The sequence below is a fragment of the Mobula birostris genome, chromosome 19 (genome assembly GCF_030028105.1).
Source record: "Mobula birostris isolate sMobBir1 chromosome 19, sMobBir1.hap1, whole genome shotgun sequence".
Taxonomy (NCBI): Eukaryota; Metazoa; Chordata; class Chondrichthyes; order Myliobatiformes; family Myliobatidae; genus Mobula; species Mobula birostris.
In genome coordinates this window covers 57,718,135-57,743,752 of record NC_092388.1, presented here as the reverse complement: position 1 = coordinate 57,743,752, position 25,618 = coordinate 57,718,135, and the positions used below count along the sequence as shown (strand labels likewise).

The 25,618-nt window shown below is 43.6% G+C and overlaps 1 protein-coding gene across 1 annotated transcript in view; it reads right to left on the bottom strand.

The window, feature by feature from the left end:
* The window catches only part of smim13 (small integral membrane protein 13), a 29,146-nt gene extending 5,513 nt beyond the window's left edge, over positions 1–23,633 (bottom strand). Inside the window, exon 1 of the mRNA XM_072283663.1 lies at positions 23,153–23,633. Coding sequence (XP_072139764.1) covers positions 23,153–23,228 — 76 coding nt within the window. The 5' untranslated portion in view covers positions 23,229–23,633. The remainder of the gene's footprint in view (positions 1–23,152) is intronic.
* Between the last annotated feature and the right edge of the window lie 1,985 nt (positions 23,634–25,618).

The window sequence follows — 25,618 nt, the reverse complement described above, 5'->3', positions numbered from 1 at the left end:
ACCAGTGTATTAATTCACAGTTAAAAACCATGATCATTTATGATGCAAATTGTTTCTCCCAACACAGTGACTGTAATAACTGCAGACTTCGCAAAAACAAATTCCATCAAACAGGTGAAGTGTCCTTTCTATTGTTGCAAGAATAAAGACGGTCTGAAAATTACAACATTAGCAGTATATGAAGAAAATGTTTGTTCGGGAGTAATACTGACACTTTTACAAACTATCAAAAGTGATAGTGAAAATATAAATAAGAAAATGAAAATACGCTCAACAATTACTTACTCAGTAATCACAATAATAATAAAAGCAAGAGATTCAGAGGGTTCAAAAACATATTTGCATCATTAAATTGCACCACAAGGCTGTGCACTTAGCCTCCTGCTCGACTTATTTTACACTTATGACTGTGCGGCTAAGCACAGCTCCAATGCCATATTCAAACTTACTGGTGATGATGTACCAGCATATAGGAGGGAGATTGAAAATCTGACTGAGTGGCATCATAACAACCACCTCTCACTCAATGTCAGCAAGACCAAGGAGCTGATTATAGACTTCAGGAGAAGGAAACCAGAGGTCTATGAGCCAGATGTGGAGGGGATTAGCAACTTTAAGATCCTCAATGATGTTTCTGTGGAGGATCTGCGCAATTATGAAGAAAGCACAGCAGCACTTCTACTTCTTTAGGAGCTTGCAGAGATTCGGCGTGAAATCTAAAACTTTGACAAACTTCCATAGATCTGCACTGAAGAGTATATTGACAGGCTGCCTCAGCCCTGAAATGGAAGCACCAATGTCCTTGAATGGCAAATCCAACAAAAAGTAGTGGATTTGGCCCAGTCCATCGTGGGTAAAGCCCTCCCGACTATTGAGCACATCTACATGAAACGCTATCGCAGGAAAGCAGAAGCCACCACCAAGGACATGTTTCCTTCTCACTACTGCCATCAGGAAGGTGATACAGGAGCTTCAGGACTCACACCACCAGGTTCAGGAACAATTACTACCTCTCAACCATCAGGCTCTTCAACCAAAGGGGATAACTTTATTTGCCCCATCACTGCAATATTCCCACAACCAATGGACTCACTTTCAAGGACTCTTCATCTCATGTCCTGGATATTTATTGCTTATTTATTTATTGTTTCTTCTTTTTGTATTTGCGCAGTTTACTGTCTTCTGCACGCTGGTAAAACACCCTACTTAGGCTGTCTTTTATCGCTTCTGTTATAGTTATTATTCTATAGATTTGTTGAGTATTGTTAGGGCACATTCTGGAGTTAGGATATATAGCAAATATTAACCTCACCAGACATCAACATAGATTGTAGATTGAATTTAAAATGCAGCCCTAAGCAATACTTTTTCCTGGAGCTGTGCAATGGAGATGATGCTGATTAACATTCATTTTGGGTGCCTAGAGTGTGGGTGTGCAGGAGGAGGTGTGTGAAGCATTGCAAATACACTGTAACTGTAGAGTTGTTCAGCTGTTATCCTTGATCTTTAACATATAAAAATGTTGTGTAGTATTGGATTGGGAGGCCTTTCTCCAAGAGCGAGTCATTTGCTACTGCTCATTTGTGTTGAATAAAACACTTCTAGATCCACTAGCTTCATTGTCTGTCCAATGACTCCGTTCAAATTACCACAAAAGAAAGGATCTCAGGGTTGTATATGGCAGACATCCCACCCCTCCCGGAAGTTCCGGGAGTCTCCCGCAAATTAATAGTAGCTCCTTGATGCCCGCAAATTATATACAATGTCCCGGAAACTGATTTTTTTGAGAGGGAGCTGAGAGAACACGCGCGAGAGAGAGAGCGCGAGTGCAAGGGCAAGAAAGCAAGCGCGAGAGAGCAGGCGCGAGTGAGAGCGACCACGAGAGAGCGCGCGAGAAAGCAGGCATGAGTGAGAGTGAGAGAGCGAGCGAGAAAGCAGGCGCGAGTGAGAGAGACGACGAGCAAGAGAGCGCGCACGCGATAGAGAGTGAGAGCAAGAGCGAGAGAGTTCCAAAAAAAGTCAGAGTGGCAGCGTGCTCCAAAAAAAATATAAAACGTACGTCACCCCAGACTACACTAAAGTGTACCCCTGCCTAATAGGGGTTAAAAATAATGACAGTGTTGCTCGCTGCACTGTTTGCAACAGGGACTTTTCTATTGCCCATGGTGGGTTAAGACTGTAAAAGACATGTTGAGGTGAGTTTAACAGATGTTATTCATTCATTATCATAGCTAACGTTATTTAAACTAGCTGGCTAGCTGCTCAGGAGCTACTCTATTGCAGACATCCCACCTCTCCCGGAAGTTCCGGGAGTCTCCCGCAAATTGACAGTGCTACCTCCCTGAAATGAGTTTTTGCAGGGTGGGATGTCTGATATGGTGACATATATGCACTTCAATCATAAAATTTACTTTAAACTTTGAGATTGTCAAGGACAAACATTTAAAAGGTTCATCAAATGCTAGCATTTAGGCTCTTTTGTTCTGTTTCCCTAGATACAAGTTATTTTACAAAGAAGTCAAAATACAAAATGCAGGAAAGACTCAAGTCAGACAGACTCTAAACAGACAGGAGGAGAGTTAATTTTTCAGGTGGTAACTAAGGTGGTATTCTGATAATTTACAAAGTTACAAGATGGCAAGATTGCTGCTCAGTGAAATTGGTAGCCCTAACAAAAAGAAATCATTTCTGCTGAAACATAAGATTAGCATTTGGGATAAGGCATTCTACAATTATGTGAAGAGCAAGAGGATAAGACATGAAAGAATAGGACCAATCAAGTATGATAGTGGGCAAGTGTGTATGGAACCAGAGGAAATAGCAGAGGTACTTAATGAATACTTCACTTCAGTATTCACTATGGAAAAGGATCTTGGTGATTGTAGTGATGACTTGCAGGGGACTAAAAAGCTTCAGCATATAGATATTCAGAGAGAGGATGTGCTAGAGCTTTTGGAAAGCATCAAGTTGGCTAAGTCGCCGGGACCAGATGAGATGTACCCCAGGATACTGTGGGAGGTGAGGGAGGAGATTGCTGAGCCTCTAGCATCATCAATGGGGACGGGAGAGGTTCCAGAGGATTGGAGGGTTGTGGATGCTGATCCCTTATTCAAGAAAGGGAGTAGAAAGTTAACACTCTTTTTGAGGATGTTGGTCTAATTGATATATGGAGGGACCTTTTCCCCAACAGAAGGGATTATACTCATTATTCTGCCCCTCCCCCATTCCGCATATACAAGAATAACCTATTTCATAACATTTGGAAAAGATAGAGACAAAATAATCACCTGTGGAATTGGGACAACAGATGTAAGTGACCATGCACCTATTTATTTATCTACTGATTTTGACCTACAACCAAAGAATACCATTTGGAAACTAAATTCAAGTCTATTCAATGATCCCTTATTTTAAAGAACAAATTAAAAAAGAAATTGGTCTTTACTTAGAATTCAATGATAATGGAGAGGTTTCACCTCCCATTCTATGGGATACTCTGAAGGCTGTCTTAAGAGGGAAAATTATAGCGCTATCTTCATATAAGAAAAAAATAAGGAATAGAACATTAGAGGAATTACAAAATAAGCCAAAGGAACTAGAAAAAAAAAACACAAATTGAGGTTGGCACAGGATACACTGGAGGAAATTTAGGAATGAAATTAATAGTTTGGCTACACAAGAAATTAGAAAAAATGTAATGTTTCTGAAACAGAGACACTATGAAAGTGGATCTAAATCTATGAAAATACTGGCGTGGAAACTGAAAAGAAGATAGCAGAAAATACAATTCATAGAATAAGGGATCCAAGAACAAAAGTGACCCACTTTAAGCAAAGAACAAAATAGAACGATGACTGCTGACATAACTGAAGCTGAACTAAAAACTGCAATTAGTAGGCTTAAATTAAGCAAGTCACCAGGATCAGATGGATATACAGCAGAGTGGTATAAAGAGTTTAGAAGTGAGTTAATTAATTCCTATTTTACTCCCCACACTGAACTGGACCCTAACAAAGGTGAAAATGCCACCCGCTGGAAGGAGGCAATAAACCCAGCTATACCAAAAGGCGGCAAGGATAAAATGGAATGTGGGTCATTTAGACCAATATCTGTTCTTAATGTGGATTATAGAATATTTATTTCCATCATGGCCAAATGATTAGAAGAGTTTCTACCCACACTGATGCATAACGATCAGACAGGTTTCATACAACAACGCCAAACACAAGACAATATACGAAGGACACTTCACATTATGGATCATATTTTTAAAAATGAAATTGAAGCAATAGTGATAAGGATGGATGCTGAAAAGGCATTTGATTCGGTTAATTGGAATTTTCTTTACAGAGTTTTACATAGATTTGGTCTATATGGCACAATTATTAAAACTATACAGGCACTATACGACAATCCTACTGCCAGGATTAAAATCAATGGATATTTATCTAATAGTTTTACCCTAGAAAGGGGCACGAGACAGGGTTGTGCATGGTCACCACCACTCTTCGCAATATATCTGGAACCATTAGCTCAATACATTAGACAAAATGAAGATATCAGGGGAATTACTATTAAAGGGACAGAGCATAAATTGGCCTGTCACGCGGATGACATCTTGATCTATCTAGGGCAACCAACAGACTCTTTACCTAAATTAATGCAATCCTTTAAACAATATGGCCAATTATCAGGATACAAGTTCAACATAGATAAAACCCAACTACTTTCATATAACTATAGCCCACCAAGAGAAATTGAAAGTAGATATCCTTGGGCATGGCAAACAGAGTCCGTCAAATATTTGGGCATCATTATGCCAAAAAATTTGGCAAAATTATCAGAATGCAATTATCAGTCTATATATAAAAAGAAAATTAAGGAAGATATAACAAGATGGAACCTAATTCCTTTTCTTGGTCTTAGTTCAAGGACTGAATCTATTAAAATGAATATACTGCCCAGAACTACTATACCTCTTTCAGACCCTACCAATAGAGATTAACCAAAATCAATTCAATGAATGGAACAAGATGCTATCAAGATATATATGGCAAGGTAAAAGACCTAGGGTTCATCTCAAAACTTTGCAATTAGTCAAGGAAAAGAGGAGGATGGGGCCTTATTTCTCTTAGAGACTATTATTTTTCAGCCCAGTTGAGAGCCATGATACGCTGGTGCAACCCATCATATGACGCTCAATGGAAAAACATTGAGGAGAGGATACTTTCCATCCCCATACAGGCAATTTTGGCTGATAACAACCTACAAAGTTACATAAATAATATTGACAACCCGTGGGTGAAATGGACTCTTAAAATATGGAAAACTATTATAAAAGAATATAAACTAGAGAGAGACATTGCAATTCTTAAATGGTGTGCATATGACTCGGATTTTACGCCGAATAAACTGGATACAAGACTTAAGGACTGGACAGCTAAAGGAATAACAGCTATTTGCAATATAATGAAAGAAGGAACACTGTTCAGTTTTGAAATGCTCTAAGAGAAACACTTATTAGAAAAACAAGACTTTTACCGGTATTTACAGTTGCAACAGTATGTTAATAGGACGGTTAAAAATGTAACCAAATGTATCAGAAATGTACATGTCTGATAGAGCTATTTAGAAAAGCATATAATTCAAACAACAGTAGTAGAATAATTTCAAGCGTTTATAAGGGTTTGTCAAATCTTAAAACACATTCGACTTCATACATTAAAACAAAATGGGAAAAGGAAGGAGGGATAATAATATGAGGAAGACTGGACAATAATACGGAGGTATCAACGAAAGTGTACCAGTTCACAGAAATGGAGGGAGTTGGGATGGAAAAACTTGATAAGATATTTTATTAAACACTCTCAGAAATCCCATTATAATAGTAACTCCCCTGCTTGCTGGAGAAATAGTGGAAATCAAAATGCAAACCATTATCATATTTTCTGGGAATGCCCCATTATCAAAAACTATTGGAGTGGGATACATAATGCCCCACAAGGCATCTTTAAATGTGAAATACCTTTAGAGAGTAAGACCATATATTTTGGATAGATACCTCAAGAATGATTGAAAAGAGATAAATATTTAATGAATGTACTGCTGGTGGCTGGTAAAAAGACCCTTACCAGGAAATGGTTATAACTTTAAATGTATGGATGAAAATTACAATGGGCATTTACAAACCGGGGAAGATAACAGCATCTGTTAATCATAAGTTGGAACGATTCTATTCATACTGGAAAAAATGGTTTAACTACATAACACCTCATAGGCCTGATTTTATTCTCACAAGTCAATGAATATGTTGTTTAAAAATAAAATCACTCCCTACTCTGTACATAGTTTTCTTCTTTCAATTGTTCTTTCTTTCCTCTCCTTTCTATAAGTGTACACCTCAAATAAATATTATGTGGAGATTTGTGACAAATATTATATGATATACATGTACAGTATCTGAAATACATCTTATGGAAATGTTTGTTTGATGATGAAATTCAATAAAAAATAAATTACAAAAAGAGAGTAGAGATAGATAGCCCAGGAAATTATAGACCAGTGAGTCTTACTTCAGTGGTTGGTAATTTGATGGAGAAGATCCTGAGAGGCAGGATTTACGAACATTTGGAGAGGTATAATATGATTAGGAATACTCAGCATGGCTTTGTCACGGGCAGGTTGTGCCTTACGAGCCTGATTGAATTTTTTGAGGATGTGACCAAACACATTGATGAAGGAAGAGCAGTAGGTGCCATGTATATGGATTTCAGCAAGGCATCTGAAAAGGTACCCCATGCAAGGCTTATTGAGAAAGTAAGGAGGCAGGGGATCCAAGTTGATATTGCTTTGTGGATCCAGAACTGGCTTGCCCACAGAAGGCAAAGAGTGGTTGTAGACGGGTCATATTCTGCATGGAGGTCAGTGACCAGTGGTGTGCCTCAGGGATCTGTTCTGGGACCCTCACTCTTTGTGATTTTTATAAATGACCTGGATGAGGAAGTGGAGGGATAGATTAGCAAGTTTGCTGATGACACAAAGGTTGGGGGTGTTGTGGATAGTCTGGAGGGCTGTCAGAGGTTACAGTGGGACATTGATAGGATGCAAAACTGGGCTGAGAAGTGGCAGATGGAGTTCAACCCAGATAAGTGCGAAGTGGCTCATTTTAGTAGGTCAAGTATGATGACAGAATATAATATTAATGGTAAGACTCTTGGCAGTGTGGAGGATCAGAGGGATCTTGGGGTCCGAGTCCATAGGACGCTCAAAACAGCTGCGCAGGTTGACTCTGTGACTAAGAAGGCATATGGTGTATTGGCCGTCAACAATTGTGGAATTGAATTTGGGAGCCAAGAGGTAATGTTACAGCTATATAGGACCCTGGTCAGACCCCACTTGGAGTACTGTGCTCAGTTCTGGTCACCTCACTACAGGATGTAGAAACCATAGAAATGGTGCAGAGGAGATTTACAAGGATGTTGCCTGAACTGGGGAGCATGCCTTACGAAAACAGGTTGAGTAAACTCGGCCTTTTCTCCTTGGAGTTACGGCGGATGAGAGGTGACCTAACAGAGGTGTATAAGATGATCAGAGGCATTGATCATGTGGATAGTCAGAGGCTTTTTCCCAGGGCAGAAATGGCTGCCACAAGAGGACACAGGTTTAAGGTGAGACGTCAGGGGTATTTAAAAAAAAACGCAGAGAGTGGTGAGTGCGTGGAATGGGCTGGCGGCAACGGTGGTAGAGGCGGATATGATAGGATCTTTTAGGTGATTTTTGGATAGGTACATGGAGCTTAGAAAAATAGAGGGCTATGGGTAACCCTAGTAATTTCTAAGGTAGGGACATGTTCAGCACAACTTTGTGGCCCAAAGGGCCTGTATTGTGCTGTAGGTTTTCTATGTTTCTATAAAATCTGCTTTCAATTTCTTGCAATTGAAAGTGAAAAGAACACGTACGTTTGAATGCTGTTCATAGACTTCAGCACTCAACACAATCATTCCTCAGAAATTGATTGGAAAGCTGAGCCTACTGGGCCTGAACACCTCCCTCTGCAACTGGATCCTAAACTTCCTGACTGGGAGACTTCAGTCTGTCCGGATTGGAAGCAGTACCTCCAACACCATCACATGGAGCACGGGGGCCCCCCAGGGCTGTGTGTTCAGTCCACTGCTGTTCAGTCTGCTGACCCACGACTGTGCTGCAACATACAGCTCGAATCACATCATCAAGTTCGCCGATGACATGACCGTGGTGGGTCTCATCAGCAAGAATGATGAGTCAGCATACAGGGAGGAGGTGCAGCGACTAACAGACTTGTGCAGAGCCAACAACCTGTCTCTGAATGTGAACAAAACAAAAGAGATGGTTGTTGACTTCAGGAGGATACGGAGCGACCACCCTCCACTGAATATCGACGACTCCTCCGTACAGATCATAAACGGCACCAAATTTCTTGGTGTTCACCTGGCGGAGAATCTCACCTGGTCCCTCAACACCAGCTCCATAGCAAAGAAAGCCCAGCAGCGTCTCTAATTTCTGCGAAGGCTGAGAAAAGTCCACCTCCCACCCCCCCCATTCTCACCACATTCTATAGAGGTTGTATTGAGAGCAGCTGCATCACTGCCTGGTTCAGAAGTTGCACCATCTCGGATCGCAAGACCCTGCAGCGGATAGTGAGGTCAGCTGAGAAGATCATCTTCCCACCATTACAGACATTTACACCACACACTGCATCCGTAAAGCAAACAGCATTATGAAGGACCCCACGCACCCCTCATACAAACTCTTCTCCCTCCTGCCATCTGGCAAAAGGCACCAAAGCATTCGGACTCTCTCGACCAGGCTATGTAACAGTTTCTTCCCCCAAGCCATTAGAGTCCTCAATACCCAGAGCCTGGACTGACACCAACCTACTGCCGTCTATTGTGCCTATTGTCTTGTTTATTATTTATTGTAATGCCTGCACTGTTTTCTGCGCTTTATACAGTCCTGGGTAGGTCTGTAGTCTAGTGTAGTTTTTGCATTGTTTTACATAGTTTAGTGTAGTTTTTGCATTGTTTTACGTAGTTTAGTGTAGTTTTTGTATTGTTTCATGTAGCACCATGGTCCTGAAAACATTGTCTTGTTTTTACTGTGTACTGTACCAGCAGTTATGGTCGAAAAGACAATAAAAAGTGACTTGACTTGAAATTTGGACACACTTTTAGAAAGAGCAGCTGAAGAAATTATTTCCCCAAATTGCAATTAATGTTAGGTCAATTAATGGTTCCTTCCAACCACAATAGCAGCTGAAATTAACCAGAAGTATAAAGACCATAAAACATAGCAGCAGAATTAGGCCATTTGGCCCATCAAGTCTGCACCACCACTTTATCACGGTTGTTCCAATTTTCCTCTCAGCCCCAATCTTCTGCATTTTCCTCCTATCCCTTCATACCCTGACCAGTCAAGAATCTATCAACTTCTACCTTAAATATACATACAGACTTGGCCTCCAGACTCTGGCTAAAGAAATTCCTCCTCATCTCCATTCTAAAAAGATGCCTCACTATTTTGAGGCTTTGTCCTCTGGTCTTAATCACAAAATAAACTGCAGATGCTGGAGTCAAAGCAACACTCACAACACGCTGGAGGAACTCAGCAGGTCCGGCAGCATCTGTGGAAACGATCAGTCGACGTTTCAGGCCGGAACCCAACCCTGACGGAGGGTTCCGGCCGAAATGTCGACTGATCATTTCCACGGATGCTGCCCGACATGCTGAGTTCCTCCAGCGTGTTGTGAATGTCCTCTGGTCTTAGACTCTCTCACAACAGGGAACATCCTCTCCACATCCACTCTATCAAGGCCTTTCACCATTCCATAGGTTACAATGAGATCATCATTCATTCTTCTGAATTTCAGTGAATACAGGCCCAGAGCCATCAAACGCTCTTCATAGGACAAGCCATTGAATCCCGGAATCATTTTTGTGAACCTCCTTTGAACCCTCTCCAGTTTCAGCATATCGTTACTAAGAAAAGGGCCCCAAATTTGCTCACAATCCTCCAAGTAAGGCCTCACCAATGCTTTATAAAGCCTCAGCATTACATTCTTGCTTTTATATCCTAGTCCTCTTGAAATGAATGTTAACATCACATTTGCCTTCCTCACCACAGACTCAATCTGCAAATTAACCTTTGGGAATCCTGCACAAGGACTCCCAAGTCCCTTTGCATCTCAGTTTTTGTACTTTCTCTCCATTTAGAAAATAGTCAACCCTTTAATGACCTCTAGCAAAGTGCATGACAATAGACTTCCCAACACTGTTCACATCTGCCATTTCTTTACCCATTCTCCTAATCTGTCCAAGTCCTTCTGTAGCCAGTCTACAGGTTTCCCCCGCCATCCGAAGGTAGAGCGTTCCTATGAAACGGTTCATAAGCCGAAATGTTGTAAAGCGAAGAAGCAATTACCATTTATATGGGAAAAATTTGTGAGTGTTCGCACACCCAAAAATAACCTACCAAATCATGCCAAATAACACATAAAACCTAAAATAACAGTAACATATAGTAAAAGCAGGAATGATATGATAAATACACAGCCTATATAAAGTAGAAATACTTTTCCACAATCATTACTGCACTGTTCTCTGTAGCAAAAATCTCACACAAGCGCTGTTAGCAAAAACACAGCGCAAGCGCTGTCCAGTAACCTTTAAGCTATGAAGCTGCCAAATCATACCAAATAACACGTAAAAATACACAGCCGATATAAAGCAGAAATAATGTATGTACAATGTAGTATCACTTACCGGAATTGGGAAAGCACGGAGCACACTGATGATGGTGTGTTAGGCTGAGTCGTCGCAGTGGCCCCCACCATCCAGGCCGCCGACAGATACCGAAACGTGAAGCATGCAGGGGTGCAGCGGTAGTCGGGAGGCATCCAGCACATCTTTAAGAAAAAAGCTAAAATAAACATGCTAATTAATTACGTGTCAGGCGGCACTTAATTAATTAGCATGTTTATTTCAGCTTTTTTCTTAAAGATGTGCTGTGTGCTTCCCGGCTACCGCTGCATTCTCCGCAAATCGCGGGGTGGTGGGACACTGGGGTGTTATCTCGTCGTCTGTTCCCATTAGAGCAGGTAGCTCATCTTCTCCTATGACTGCCTGCCTCAGTGTCGAAGGTCGAGGTTTGTCGTCTGCTGTGGCTGAAGTGGAAGGCTTGCTTGACTGCTGAGCCTCGAGCATTTTTTTTAATCATACAGTTCTTTGTAAGGACTCAAACCATCCTGCAAATATCCCCTAAACCGACATACCCTTTCAAAATTAAAGTCGTTGTAAGGGGGTTTCGTCTTTTATGTTACTGCGTAGGCTAATTAAAATGGCTTCTTTGTTATGTTATACTTGGGAACGCTTCTTTGTTATGTTAAACACTGAGAAAGTTCTTGCGCTAGCAGCTTGCTTTGGGTTAGACTGTGATAAGAATATGTTATGAACCAATTGGGATAGTTGTTAGGTTTTTGGTGTATTTGAAGTTATTGTATGCGCAGGGTTTTGGGGGGGAAGGCGGGAGAGAGAGAGACAGAGGATGGACCAGGTGCTGTGATGTCCGCTAACGGGGTCAAACTCCGAGCAGGGCGTTCGGCGAGAAGAGGAGACGGAGACGGACTCGTGTGGAGCATCTGGTCGACCACCGTTGTTGGTCCCAGGCGGCCAGCCGAGGTGGTCCGAGGGGTTGCAAGGTGAAGAAAAAGGGTCCTGAGCTCCAACTGTTTGTGCATGAAGAGATTGAACTTTGATAAGTGTGGCGCCTTTTATTTTCCTTTTATGTTTTATTCTCTATTATAGTTCTAGTAATACCTATAAACTGTAAATCATTTAATCGTATCTGGTGTATTGTCTGTTATTTGGCGGGGTGGGGTACATCACACAGCATCCACACAAACTAATTACCCAGTTTGGCGGGGCCGAGGGCTGTTTCCCTAGACAACAGCGAGCCCAGTGACCCTGAGGCTGGCCAGGGGGCTACATCGTACTTTATCACTGCAGCGAAAATCTCACGCAGTTGCTTCACGTTCAGTTCCTGGACGACTTTACTTCCGGTCCGTTCGCTACTGTATTCAGTTTCAATCGTTATCCTTTCCTCTTCCAATTGCATCAGTTCTTCATCTATCAGTGCTTGGTCATGGGATGCCAAAACGTCTTCAACATCATGTTCGTCAGCTTCCACAAGCCAGACTCACTTAGTCCTTACTTCGTTCACCACGATCAAAACGCTTAATTATGTCTAGTTTTACATTAAGTGTAACACCCTTACGAGCTCTTTTAGGCTTTTCCAATACCTTAGAACTCATCTTGCTAACGGCTGCTCCCAGGCATGTGTTTAAGCAATGTCGGCGAGAATGCAGTTCCGAATCCAGGGGAGAGCAGCTGCTCGGGGGCGCGCTGCCTTTTATTGCGCGCTGATTTTTTCTCGTAACAGCGAAAATACCCTCTGAAAGCAAAAACAGGGTACTAATGTAGGTCTTTCGTAACAGTGAGGTTTGGTAAAGCGAACGTTCGAAAAGCGGAGAACACCTGTACTTCCTCAAAATTACCCCCCCCCCACTTATCTTCGAGGCATCTGCAAACTTTACAACAAAGCTATTAATTCCATAATTTAAATCATTAACATATAATGTTTAAAAAAAACTCGGTCCTAACACAGACCCCTGCAGAACACCACTAGTCACTGGCAGCTAACCAGAAAAGGCTCCCCTTATTCCCACTTTGTCTCCTGCCAACCAACCACCGCTTTATCCATGCTACAATCTTCCCTGTAATACCGTGGGTTTGTAGCTTGTTAAGCAGCCTCATGTGTGGCACCTTGTCAAGGCCTTCGGAAAATACAAGTACACAACATCAACCAACTTTCCTTTGTCTATCTTGCTTGTTATTTTTTCAAAGAATTCCAACAGATTTGTCAGGCATGATTTTACCTTGAGGAAACCATGCTGACTACAGCCCATTTTATCATGTGTCTCTAAATACCTGAAACCGTGTCCTTAACAATTGACTTGAACATCTTCCCAACCACTGAGGTCAGACTAACTGACCTATAATTTCCATTCTTCTGCCACCCTCCCTACTTGGGAGTGATATTTGCAATTTTCCAGTTTTTTGAAGCCATTCCAGAATCTAGTGATTCTTGAAAGATCATTACTAATGCCTCCACAATCTCTTCAGCCACCTCCTTCAGAACCCTGGGGTGTCCAGGTGACTTATCCACCATCAGATCTTTCAGTTTCCCTCTCTAGTAATGGTAACTTCACACATTTCATGACCCCTGACACTTGGAACTTCCATCACACTGCTAGTGCCTTCCACAGTGAAGACTGATGCAAAATAGTTATTCAGATCATCCGCCCTTTCCTTGTCTACCTCTCCAGCATCGTTTTCCAGCAGTCTGAAATCCACTCTTGCCTCTCTTTTACACTTTACGTACCTGAAGAAACTTTTGGTATCCTCTTTAATATCATTAGCCAGCTTACTTTCATATTCCATCTTCATCTTAATGACTTTTTAGTTGCATTCTGATGGCATTTGAAAGTTGCCCAATCCTCTAAAGTTCCCGCTAATTTTTGTTCTATCATATGCCCTCTTTCTGGCTTTCATGTTGGTTTTTACTTCTCTTGTTAGCCACTGTTGTGTCATCTCACCTTTAGAATACTTCTTCCTCTTTGGGATGTACATATCCTGTGCCTTCCGAATTGCTTAGAGAAATTCCACCCATGTCAGCTCTGCCGATATCCCTGCCAGTGTTCTTTTCTAATCAATTCTGGCCAACTCCTCTCTCATTCCTCTGTAATTCCCTTTACTCCACTGTAATACTGATACACCTGACTTTAGCTATCCTTCTCAAATTTCAGGGTGAATTCGATCATATTATGATCACTTTCCCCTGAGGGGTTTTTTTAAACCCCAAGTCCTCTAATTAATTCTGGTTCATTGCACAACACCCAATCCAGAATAGCTGATCCTCTAGTGGGCTCAACCACAAGCAGCTCTTAAAAGCCATCAGGGAGGCATTCTGGAAAATGCCTCTCTTGGAATCCAGCACCAACCTGATTTTCCCCAATTGACCTGCATATTGAAATCCCCCATGACTATTGTAATATTGCCTTTTTGGCATGCATTTTCAATCTCCCATTGTAATTTGTAGACCACATCCTTTATACTGTTAGGGGGTCTCTATAAAACTCCCATCAGGGTCTTTTTACCCTTTCAGTTCCACAAGTATATACTGACATTTTGCAAAGGAAGCTTTTGGAGATAGCTCACTGAATGGCAGAAAAGGCAATGGATCAAATGGGTAATAGCTGACATCTCCGATGGAATCGACTGAGGGCAAGGATGCACAATGACACTGGTAGTAGAACTAGCAACCCATATTCAATTCTGACCTACAGTACTGTATTACTAGAGTTTCACGTCCTCCCTTTGACAGGCCAAATTTCTCTTGTGTGCTCCAGTTTCCTATCTCAAGATGTGCAGGTTGATAGGCGAGATTGGCACAGTAGATCTTCCCACAGCGCATTGCCAATTAGTAGAATCTAGTTGGAGATTGGGAATATGGGGAGAATAGCTTACAGAGGACAAAACAATGGAATATTTGTACATACTCCATGATTAAAGATTAAAGCCTGTCATGAGCTTTGTGGCCCATCAGGCCGGTGCTTACACTTGCCCTTAACATGCCCTTACACTTCCTCCCTTACCACCATTCAGGGCCCCAAACAGTCCTTCCAGGTGAGGCAACACTTCACCTGTGAGTCGGCTGGGGTGATACACTGCGTCCGGTGCTCCCGATGTGGCCTTTTATATATTGGCGAGACCCGACGCAGACTAGGAGACCGCTTTGCTGAACATCTACGCTCTGCCCGCCAGAGAAAGCAGGATCTCCCAGTGGCCACACATTTTATTTCCACATCCCATTCCCATTCTGACATGTCTATCCACGGCCTCCTCTACTGTAAAGATGAAGCCACACTCAGGTTGGAGGAACAACACCTTATATTCCGTCTGGGTAGCCTCCAACCTGATGGCATGAACATCGACTTCTCTAACTTCCGCTAAGGCCCCACCTCCCCCTCGTACCCCATCTGTTACTTATTTTTATGCACACATTCTTTCTCTCACTCTCCTTTTGTCCCTCTGAATATACCTCTTGCCCATCCTCTGGGTCCCCTCCCCCCCTTGTCTTTCTTCCCGGACCTCCTGTCCCATGATCCTCTCGTATCCCCTTTTGCCTATCACCTGTCCAGCTCTTGGCTCCATCCCTCCCCCTCTTGTCTTCTCCTATCATTTTGGATCTCCCCCTCCCCCTCCAACTTTCAAATCCCTTACTCACTCTTCCTTCAGTTAGTCCTGACGAAGGGTCTCGGCCTGAAACGTCGACTGCACCTCTTCCTACAGATGCTGCCTGGCCTGCTGCGTTCACCAGCAACTTTGATGTGTGAGGCCGGTGCTTACACCAGTTTCTGTGGTATGAAGCCACTAAGAGTATGAGACTCCCCCTCGCCCGCCCCCCCCCGATAGGATCACGAGGTTAACCCCCAGCATTTTTTTTCTGGTACCCATTCTCAGCTGGGTAGACTGGAGCATCGTGTGGTTAAGTCCCTTGCTCAAGGACACACACGCTCGAACCCACAGCCTTCAGATCGCTAGTCCAATGCCCTAACCACTTGGCCACGCGCCACACACATACCCCAAGAGTTAGAATAGATTTGAGGGCCAAACAGACTATGTCATAAGAAAATTTTCACTTGATGCTTCTGGCAACATGGTAACTGCAAGTACTTCATCTTTGTTTTTTGTATTCATGAGAAGGATTTCAGCATTGCTAAAACAGAATGCTTACTCAGATTCCACATCTAGTATCTTCTTAACCATCCACGCATCTCCATTCACAGAAGGAGGTGCAGATCATTGGTTTTGGAATTGCTTTGTTGTCAGTATCTAGTTACTAGTTATATTTCTCAAATTTATTCAAAACATAAAACTGAGAATTAGCTTACTGAGTCCCGCATCTCTCAGAGAAATAGCACTGATGCCTTTTCCCACCAGTTTCCCTGTAACCCATTCTCTCTCGATTCACAGATGACACGACTTTGATCGACCTTATTTCTAGCAGTGATGAGACAGTCTACAGAGGACGGGCTGACACCCTGACACAATGGTACCAAGATAACAACCTCTCCCTCAATGTCCAAAAAAAATCCAAAAAAAGCTGATCGTGGATCATAGGAAGAACAGAGTCAGGCTCACCCTGATCAACATCAATAGGTCTGCAGTTGAGAGGGTTAATAGTTTCAAGTACCTCAGTATAAACGTCACCAAAGATCTCACCTGGACTACACAGCGGCTGAGTTGCAAAAAAAAAGCACAACAGTGTCCCTTCCATCTCAGGTGACTGAAGTAGTTAAGCATGAGCCCCCAAATCTTCAAGCCCTTCACCGCCTAGTATGGGAACTGCACCAACGTTAATTGCTGGGCACTGCACAGAGTGGAACAGACAGTCCAGCACATCTGTGGAGGTGAACTTCCCTTCATTGAGGACATTTACAGCAGCAGGTGCAGAAAGAAGGCCTGGAGAATCATCGGGGACATCAGTCACCCCAACTATAAACTGTTTCAATGGCTTCCGTCGGTCAAACGGTACTGCAGCATTAAAACCAGGACCAACAAGCTACAGGACAGCTTCTTTCTACAAGCTATTAGATTTATAAATTCTCATATCTGTACATTGTAACGGCGTCATAATGTAAAGATTTTTACTCCCTCACATTGTGGATTTTAAAAAATTCAACATGCCCCAATTCTTTTATCACCCAAATAACCTACCCAATTAACCTACCGCGCACCATGTTTTTGACATCTGGGAGGAAACCAGATGATCAAAGGAAAATAAGTGGTCATAGAGAGAACCTGCAAACTCCATACAGACAGCATAAAAACCCAGGACATTGAAACTGAGAGACAGTGGCACTTCTAGTTGAAACCCCACCCCCCACACACAAAACACCTTCAGCGTATTCTAGATTACCAGGGAGAGAAAGATGAAAACAACAGGAAATCTGCAGATGCTGGAAATTCAAGCAACACACATAAAAGTTGCTGGTGAACGCAGCAGGCCAGGCAGCATCTCTAAGAAGAGGTACAGTCGACGTTTCAGGCCGAGACCCTTCGTCAGGACTACTGAAGGAAGAGTGAGTAAGGGATTTGAAAGTTGGAGGGGGAGGGGGAGATCCAAAATGATAGGAGAAGACAGGAGGGGGAGGGATGGAGCCAAGAGCTCGACAGGTGATTGGCAAAAGGGGATACGAGAGGATCATGGGACAGGAGGTCCGGGAAGAAAGACAAGGGGGGGGGGGGAACCCAGAGGATGGGCAAGAGGTATATTCAGAGGGACAGAGGGAGAAAAAGGAGAGTGAGAGAAAGAATGTGTGCATAAAAATAAGTAACAGATGGGGTACGAGGGGGAGGTGGGGCCTAGCGGAAGTTAGAGAAGTCGATGTTCATGCCATCAGGTTGGAGGCTACCCAGACGGAATATAAGGTGTTGTTCCTCCAACCTGAGTGTGGCTTCATCTTTACAGTAGAGGAGGCCGTGGATAGACATGTCAGAATGGGAATGGGATGTGGAATTAAAATGTGTGGCCACTGGGAGATCCTGCTTTCTCTGGCGGACAGAGCGTAGATGTTCAGCAAAGCGGTCTCCCAGTCTGCGTCGGGTCTCGCCAATATATAAAAGGCCACATCGGGAGCACCGGACGCAGTATATCACCCCAGTCGACTCACAGGTGAAGTGTTGCCTCACCTGGAAGGACTGTTTGGGGCCCTGAATGGTGGTAAGGGAGGAAGTGTAAGGGCATGTGTAGCACTTGTTCCGCTTACATGGATAAGTGCCAGGAGGGAGATCAGTGGGGAGGGATGGGGGGGACGAATGGACAAGGGAGTCGCGTAGGGAGTGATCCCTGCGGAATGCACAGACGGGGGGGGGGGGGGGGGAGGGAAAGATGTCTTAGTGGTGGGATCCCTTTGGAGGTGGCGGAAGTTACGGAGAATGATATGTTGGACCCGGAGGCTGGTGGGGTGGTACGTGAGAACCAGGGGAACCCTATTCCTCGTGGGGTGGCGGGAGGATGGAGTGAGAGCAGATGTACATGAAATGGGGTAGATGCGTTTAAGAGCAGAGTTGATAGTGGAGGAAGGGAAGCCCCTTTCTTGAAAAAAGGAAGACATCTCCCTCGTCCTAGAATGAAAAGCCTCATCCTGAGAGCAGATGCGGCGGAGACCGAGGAATTGCGAGAAGGGGATGGCGTTTTTGCAAGAGACGGTGAGAAGAGGAATAGTCCAGATAGCTGTGAGAGTCAGTAGGCTTATAGTAGACATCAGTAGATAAGCTGTGTCCAGAGACAGAAAGATCTAGAAAGGAGAGGGAGGTGTCGGAAATGGACCAGGTGAACTTGAGGGCAGGGTGAAAGTTGGAGGCAAGGTTAATGAAGTCAACGAGCTCAGCATGCGTGCAGGAAGCAGCGCCAATGCAGTCGTCGATGTAGCGAAGGAAAAGTGGGGGACAGATACCAGAATAGGCACGGAACATAGATTGTTCCACAAAGCCAACAAAAAGGCAGGCATAGCTAGGACCCATATGGATGCCCATAGCTACACCTTTAGTTTGGAGGAAGTGGGAGGAGCCAAAGGAGAAATTATTAAGAGTAAGGACTAATTCCGCTAGACGGAGCAGGGTGGTGGTAGAGAGGAACTGATTAGGTCTGGAATCCAAAAAGAAGCGTAGAGCTTTGAGACCTTCCTGATGGGGGATGGAAGTATATAGGGACTGGACATCCATGGTGAAAATAAAGCGGTGGGGGCCAGGGAACTTAAAATCATCGAAAAGTTTAAGAGCGTGAGAAGTGTCACGAACATAGGTAGAAAGGGATTGAACAAGGGGGGATAAAACCATGTCGAGGTATGCAGAAACGAGTTCGGTGGGGCAGGAGCAAACTGAGACAATAGGTCTGCCAGGGCAGGCAGGTTTGTGGATCTTGGGTAGGAGGTAGAAACGGGAAGTGCGAGATGTGGGAACTATAAGGTTGGTAGCAGTGGATGGGAGATCCCCTGCGCGGATAAAGTCGGTGATGGTGTGGGAGGCAATGGCCTGGTGCTCCTTAGTGGGGTCACGATCGAGGGGTAAATAAGAGGAGGTATCCGCGAGTTGTCGCTGTGCCTCGGCAAGGTAGAGGTCAGTACGCCAGACTACAACAGCACCCCCCTTATCGGCGGGTTTAATAATAAGGTTAGGATTAGTGCGGAGGGAGTGGAGAGCAGAGTGTTCCGAAGGAGTGAGGTTGGAATGGGGACAAGGTGCGGTGAAGTCGAGGTGGTTGATGTCCCGTCGGCAGTTAGCGATAAAGAGATCCAGAGCAGGCAGAAGACCAGAGCGGGGTGTCCATGAAGAAGAGGAGGGTTGAAGACGGGAGAAGGGGTCATCGGTGGGGGTGGAAGAGTCCTTGCCGAAGAAGTAGGCTCGGAGATGGAGACGGCGGAAGAAAAGTTCCGTATCATGGTGAACACGGAACTCGCTGAGGTGTGGGTGAAGGGGGACAAAGGTGAGGCCCTTACTGAGGACAGAGCGTTCTGCCTCCGACAGTTGAAGGTCGGAGGGGATGGTAAAGACCCGGCACGGATGAGAGCTGGGATGAGAGGGAGGAGGGGGGAGGCTGGGGGTGTCAATGGAGAGGGGAGGGTTGGGGTGAGAGGAAGATGGAGCCTCTGAGGGCCCAGGAGCTGATGGTGGGATCTGAGGGAGATGGGATTGCAGAGTATTGGTGGGGGAAGGGGAGACGGGAGTCACAATAGCAGCACATAAAGACTCGGCCTGGAGTTCAAGGCTGGAATCTTGAGAGCTGGGATCAGAGGGGGGAGGGGGGAGGCTGGGGGTGTCAGTGGAGAGGGGATGGTTGGGGTGAGAGGAAGATGGAGCCTCTGAGGGCCCAGGAGCTGATGGTGGGATCTGAGGGAGATGGAGTTGCAGAGTGGTGGTGGGGGAAGGGGAGACGGGAGTCACAATAGTAGCACATAAAGTAGCACATAGCCTGGAGTTCAAGGCTGGAGTCGCAGTTGGTGGTTGCGCAATCGCTGTGAAGGTGTCCATGGTCGTTGCTGGAGTCCGGGTTTTGAATATGCCCTGAGGTGTTGGAGCCGACGAGATCAATGGCAGGGGCTGCAATCTGAAGTTCATACCTGCTAGTTTCAGGGCCAGCAGGCTCTGGAGTCCGTAGATGTAGGATCTTGCGATCTTTGCCTAACATGACAAAGTCAAAAAAACGGCGATTGCAGGCGTGAATCCGACGGAGGATGAAATAACGGGTAGGACCATTACAGACGGCGAAGAAAGTGTCCCGAAGGTGTGGAAGGGTCTGGGATAGGGACATCAAGTACCTCCTCATGGCGGAGAGAGTCGCCTTCAGAGCTTGACGGGAGAAGCGACGAAAAATGGAGATAGTTTAAACGCTGAACAGAATTTCTAATTCACCTTAAACACTACTGTGGTGCCAGAATAAATTGCAAATGCTATTCACAAAAGGGAATTGGGATTACCAATCAATGTAAACTAGTAGTGCGAAAACTACTGAAAAACATTTTCAAGAACAAAATTAATTGCCTTCGAGAAGTTTGGATTGGTTATACACCAATATGCCAACTAAATGAATCCATTTACAAACATTTATAAAAACATGTGCAAATCATTCAGAAAATAAAGTTTCCTTGGATCCCCAGAATGATACTTTGCTGCTCAAATTAAGGCATCAGGAAATCCTAGATATAAATTGCAGACTCACCTTACCTTACCTAAGCCAATATATGCCCATTAGTCCTGCATCTAATGTTAGATGTTGTCCACAGCACATTTCCTTCACTGCTGGTAGAAGTTGGAATTGTTTTCTTGTGAGGACTGGGTGTACCCACCACCTTTGCTGATGACTCACAGAACTGACAGCACATTCATGCAGGGTCTGGCAATAAGGCAGCAATGAAAGGAACTGCAATGTCACACAAACATATCACACAGAGCACTTGCCAGCTTCGTCTTTCAAAGAACAGCATTATAAAATGGTGCACTTCACCAAATGCAATTTGTAAATATAATCCAATTCAAACCAGCAGTTCCTGTGTGCCCTGATCAGTCTTCAGCCAACAATGGCTTGGAACTCTTATGGCATGGAAGCGAAATAGGCTAATCCAATATGTGGTATGTGCACAGGCACACGATGGACAATATAATTTCTATACTCCTTGCTGTTTTCCTTACCTCTATAGCAGCCATATTGGCCACTGTTTTATGGTTGCTACAGAAAGTTCCAGAAGCACTAACTCACTTCCTTAGGAGGTTGTGGAGATTTGGCATGACATCTAAATCTTTGACAAACTTCTATAGATGTGTAGTGTGGATTCGGACCAATACATAACAGGTAAAGCCCTCCCAACCATTGAACACACCTACATGAAATGCTATGGTAGGAAAGTAGAATCCATCACCAGGGATCCCTATCACCCAGATCATGCTCTCTTCTTGCTGCTGCCGTCAGAAAGTACAAGAGCTTCAGGACTCACACCACCAGGTTCGAGAACAATCACTACCCCTCAACCACCAGCTCATGAACAAAAGGGTTATCCCCTACACTCTTCACCTGCCCCATCATTGAAAGTTCCCACAACCATTTATCTCAGTTTCAAGGACTCTATTTCATTATCTCACGTTCTCTATTTATTGCTATTTATTTATATTTGCATTTACACAGTTCGTTGTCTTCTGCACTTGGTTGATCTTTCATTGATCCTGTTACAGTTAATATTCTATAGATTTGCTGAGGGTGCCCACAAGAAAATGAATCTTAGGGTTGTGTATGGTCACATACATGTACTTTGATAATAAAATTTAATTTGAACATAAAATTTACTTTGAACTTTGAACTTCCCAGTGGTCAACACAACAGTGACACACGAAGCACTTGAGCAGAACTGCATACAGCAGATGCTTTTTCGCTGTTGGGGGAGGGAGTTGTCGCTTTGATGCTGCTTATGTGGGGGAGGGGGCGCTTTGGGGTTCTAACAGTTAACTGTCATTCATTCTTTGGGGCACTCCTCTGTCTTCATGGATGTTTACGAAGAATAATTTCAGGATGTATATTGTATACATTTCTCTGATATTAAATGTACCTATTGAAACATCACTTTTTCCATGCACGTGTACAAAATGACAGAGCTACTTTAAATGTTTTTTGCCTACTTTTTTCCATTAAAAAATCTAATTATGCATTGGGTCTATACAAAACAAAGTGAAATAAACCACAGCTTCTGTCTGTTCTAGAATTCTTTCCAGAAAATCTTCACACTTTACTCTTCTTTCAAGATTCCTCATTAAACCCACCTCCCTAACCAAACTTTTGGTTACCTATCATGGCTTGCAGTCATTTATAAAAGCCTATCTCCATGAAAGACATTAATATGTTTTCTAGGCTTTGACTGGTTTTAATAATACAAATTAAATGCTCAATTTACCCTTGCAGACTCAATAATTTAGACATACATACATATATTTAGGCATACATAAATGGAAATACCCAAAAGTCATTACACAGTATTTGTGCTGGGATACCAGATGCCCACCAATGCATTTGCTTAGAGTGAAGGAAGAGTTAAAGTTCAGATAACACCATTCAGCCCATCAAATCTATATCATGATTAATGACTTTAATGCACGGGCTCCTTCTTGTCTGGAACTAGAAATACTTCTTTGATGTTTCCCATTCACAAGGAGTTCACTTACATTCTCGCTCTTCAAACGCACCCAATCACTGCAACTACTGTATCTCCAACTCCAGAAAATAACGAACCCATGCATTAAAGTCGGTAGACATGAAATCATTGATCTATTCGTCTCATTCTCCACAGTTCTGAAAATTATTCCCTGTTGAAACCAGACGTTGATTCTGTAGACGCCAAAAATTTAGATCCCGTGCAGTGTGAATATTTAAACAAAATTGTATCTCAAATTTTAGCCTAATCAGTCTCCTCTTTGCAGAGAAGAAGAGCCCTTCTAGGCTGTATGTTACTCACCGAACAACATGAAGAGTAGGACACAGAGGAGAGTGGCGACCAAGACCAGCAGGGTCAGACCGATGCTCTGTAACATACTGTGATTGTGCGTGCCTATCACTGACAATCACCAGGCCCAACATCCGCCTCACGAGAAGGGGGAGTAGGGAAGGAAGGGAAATGCTCCGCGATCCCACCCTAGGCCGGACAACACAGCAGACGCTGTCAGAAGCCTGAGCAGCGCACAAGACAAACCGCTTACTTAGTTTACCGGCGACCTGTTCGATTGTCCCGACAGGCGCTTCCCTCTGCGTCTTCGCGGGGAATGCTGGTTCCTGTAGTATTTTGGAATCGAAGTCAACCTTTCTTACACCTCGTTGGACAGCCTACGAGGACTACCATTCCCGACGTGCGCTGCACATCGTCCTTCCATCGCGTTAGTAGAGGTGCTTCAAAAACAGCGTCAGCTATTTAATTATCGGTCTCCGCACTTGCAGTGATTCCTCGGCGCAGAATTGTTCGAACTAATGCATTTCTTAGTGTATAAATAGCGCTCGTTTACTGAGTTAACTGCCTCCTTTTAAGGCATGGTTTCTATTTGGTAGTACCCGAATGGCTGGCCGTTGCCGGGTGACGGCAGCTGTTGTAGGTTAGTGGAAGATGTGTGGCCAACATATTCAGAAGTGAGCGCAGCAGAGTGAGTTGGTTCCTGCAAAGCCACTCTATAAGCAACCAGTAATTAAAATTCAACTAACTGAAACGAGGGAAAGTGTGCTGTGGTTTTTACTCTAACTCCCTTCTAAACACAATGAAAATTATTCCCTATCTATAGATAGGCGATATAAATCAGAAACCTAAAGTTGAATAATTCATAATAATTCAAAGATTCGAAAGTATCTGTTAGCGACAAGTTATAATGTTTGCCACCATAACTATTCAGGTTAGGGCACTTTTTTCTTGCGGTGGGTAGTATCACGGCTGTTTGTATAATGTTAATTCGTGTTTTCTGGAACATAACAAAGCCAATGATATATTTCCCAGTATGGTTTCTAGGTGCACGAATAAATTTAAGTGGTGACACAGACTACAGGAGCTGGAATGCAGGTAGAGGGGTTTTGACACAAAAGACTGCAGAAACTGGGTGCAGGGTTTTGACCCGGTATGTGGACAATTCCTTTCCTTGCACAAATACCGCTTGACCCGCTGAGATTCTCCAGCAGGCTGCCCGTTACATTTAATTTATGCTTTTCACTGTCCTTACAGGGAAGTATAGAGAAATAAAGATTTGTTTAATTTATCACATGAACTTCGAAACATACAGCGCAATGTGTCGTTTGCGTCAAGTCAAATCAGCGAGGATTGTGCTGGGCAGCCACAAGTGTCGCCATGTTTCTGGCATAGAATGTAAATAGACTTTTTTGACCCTAGAAACCTTGTATGTCATGTTTGTGGTATCGTTGTACTTCATTTACTTTCTCCAGATCCATATCCGCCTCCACCAGCGTTACCGGCAGCCCCTTCCGCACACTCACCACTCTGGGTAAAAAAACTTACCCCTGACATCTCCTCTGTACCTACTCCCCAGCACCTTAGACCTGTGTCCTCTTGTGGCAACCATTTCTGCCCTGGGAAAAAGCCTCTGACTATCCACACGATCAATGCCTCTCATCATCTTATACAGCTCTATCAGGTCACCTCTTATCCTCTGTCACTCCAAGGAGAAAAGGCTGAGTTCACTCAACCTATTCTCATAAGGCATGCTCCCCACTCCAGGCAACATCCTTGTTGTTAATATCAGTAAACATTTGGGAAATATTTTGAAAGTATTATGTTTATTACTTATCATTATTAAGATAACTTTGTGTCACAAATTTACCCTTGTTTACAAAGCATAGTAATGGAGAGTTGAGTGTGGGTATTACCTAGGTTAACACAGATAGTAAGAATAATCAATAGTATTAGTATATGCTGGCATGCTGCAATTTTGTATTGAATTTAATTTGCATTTTACTTAACTTTCTGCAGTTTCATAAGTAAGATCTTATTAACAATCCTGAAGGAAGCTTCTGCCTGGGGTGCTTTTTACAAGGGTGTTTAACTCACTGCATAGCTTTGTAAATATGCACTGTGACAGCAGTAGAGTGAAAGGGTAACTTGTCTTCCAAGGTATTGCCCAGAGACTGGAAGTGCATCTTAGTGTCGTACACGGCAATGTCAGCTTCTGACCCAAGCAACATCACTTGCCGAGACTTGAAAGTCAGGTCAGAATGTGGTGCATCGATCGCTTCCTCACATCGCTCGAACAAATCCACAATTCCCCGAGCTGCAGCATGAACCCACGCCAGAGCTGAAGGTGCAAGAATGAAAGCTGCTTATGCCAAATGTGAAGTTGAGATGCAAATGGAGAAAGCTCTTATAGACATAGGGAAAGCACATATAAACATGACGAGACCACCTGTAGAGGCTACATTAAATGCGCTCAGGGAA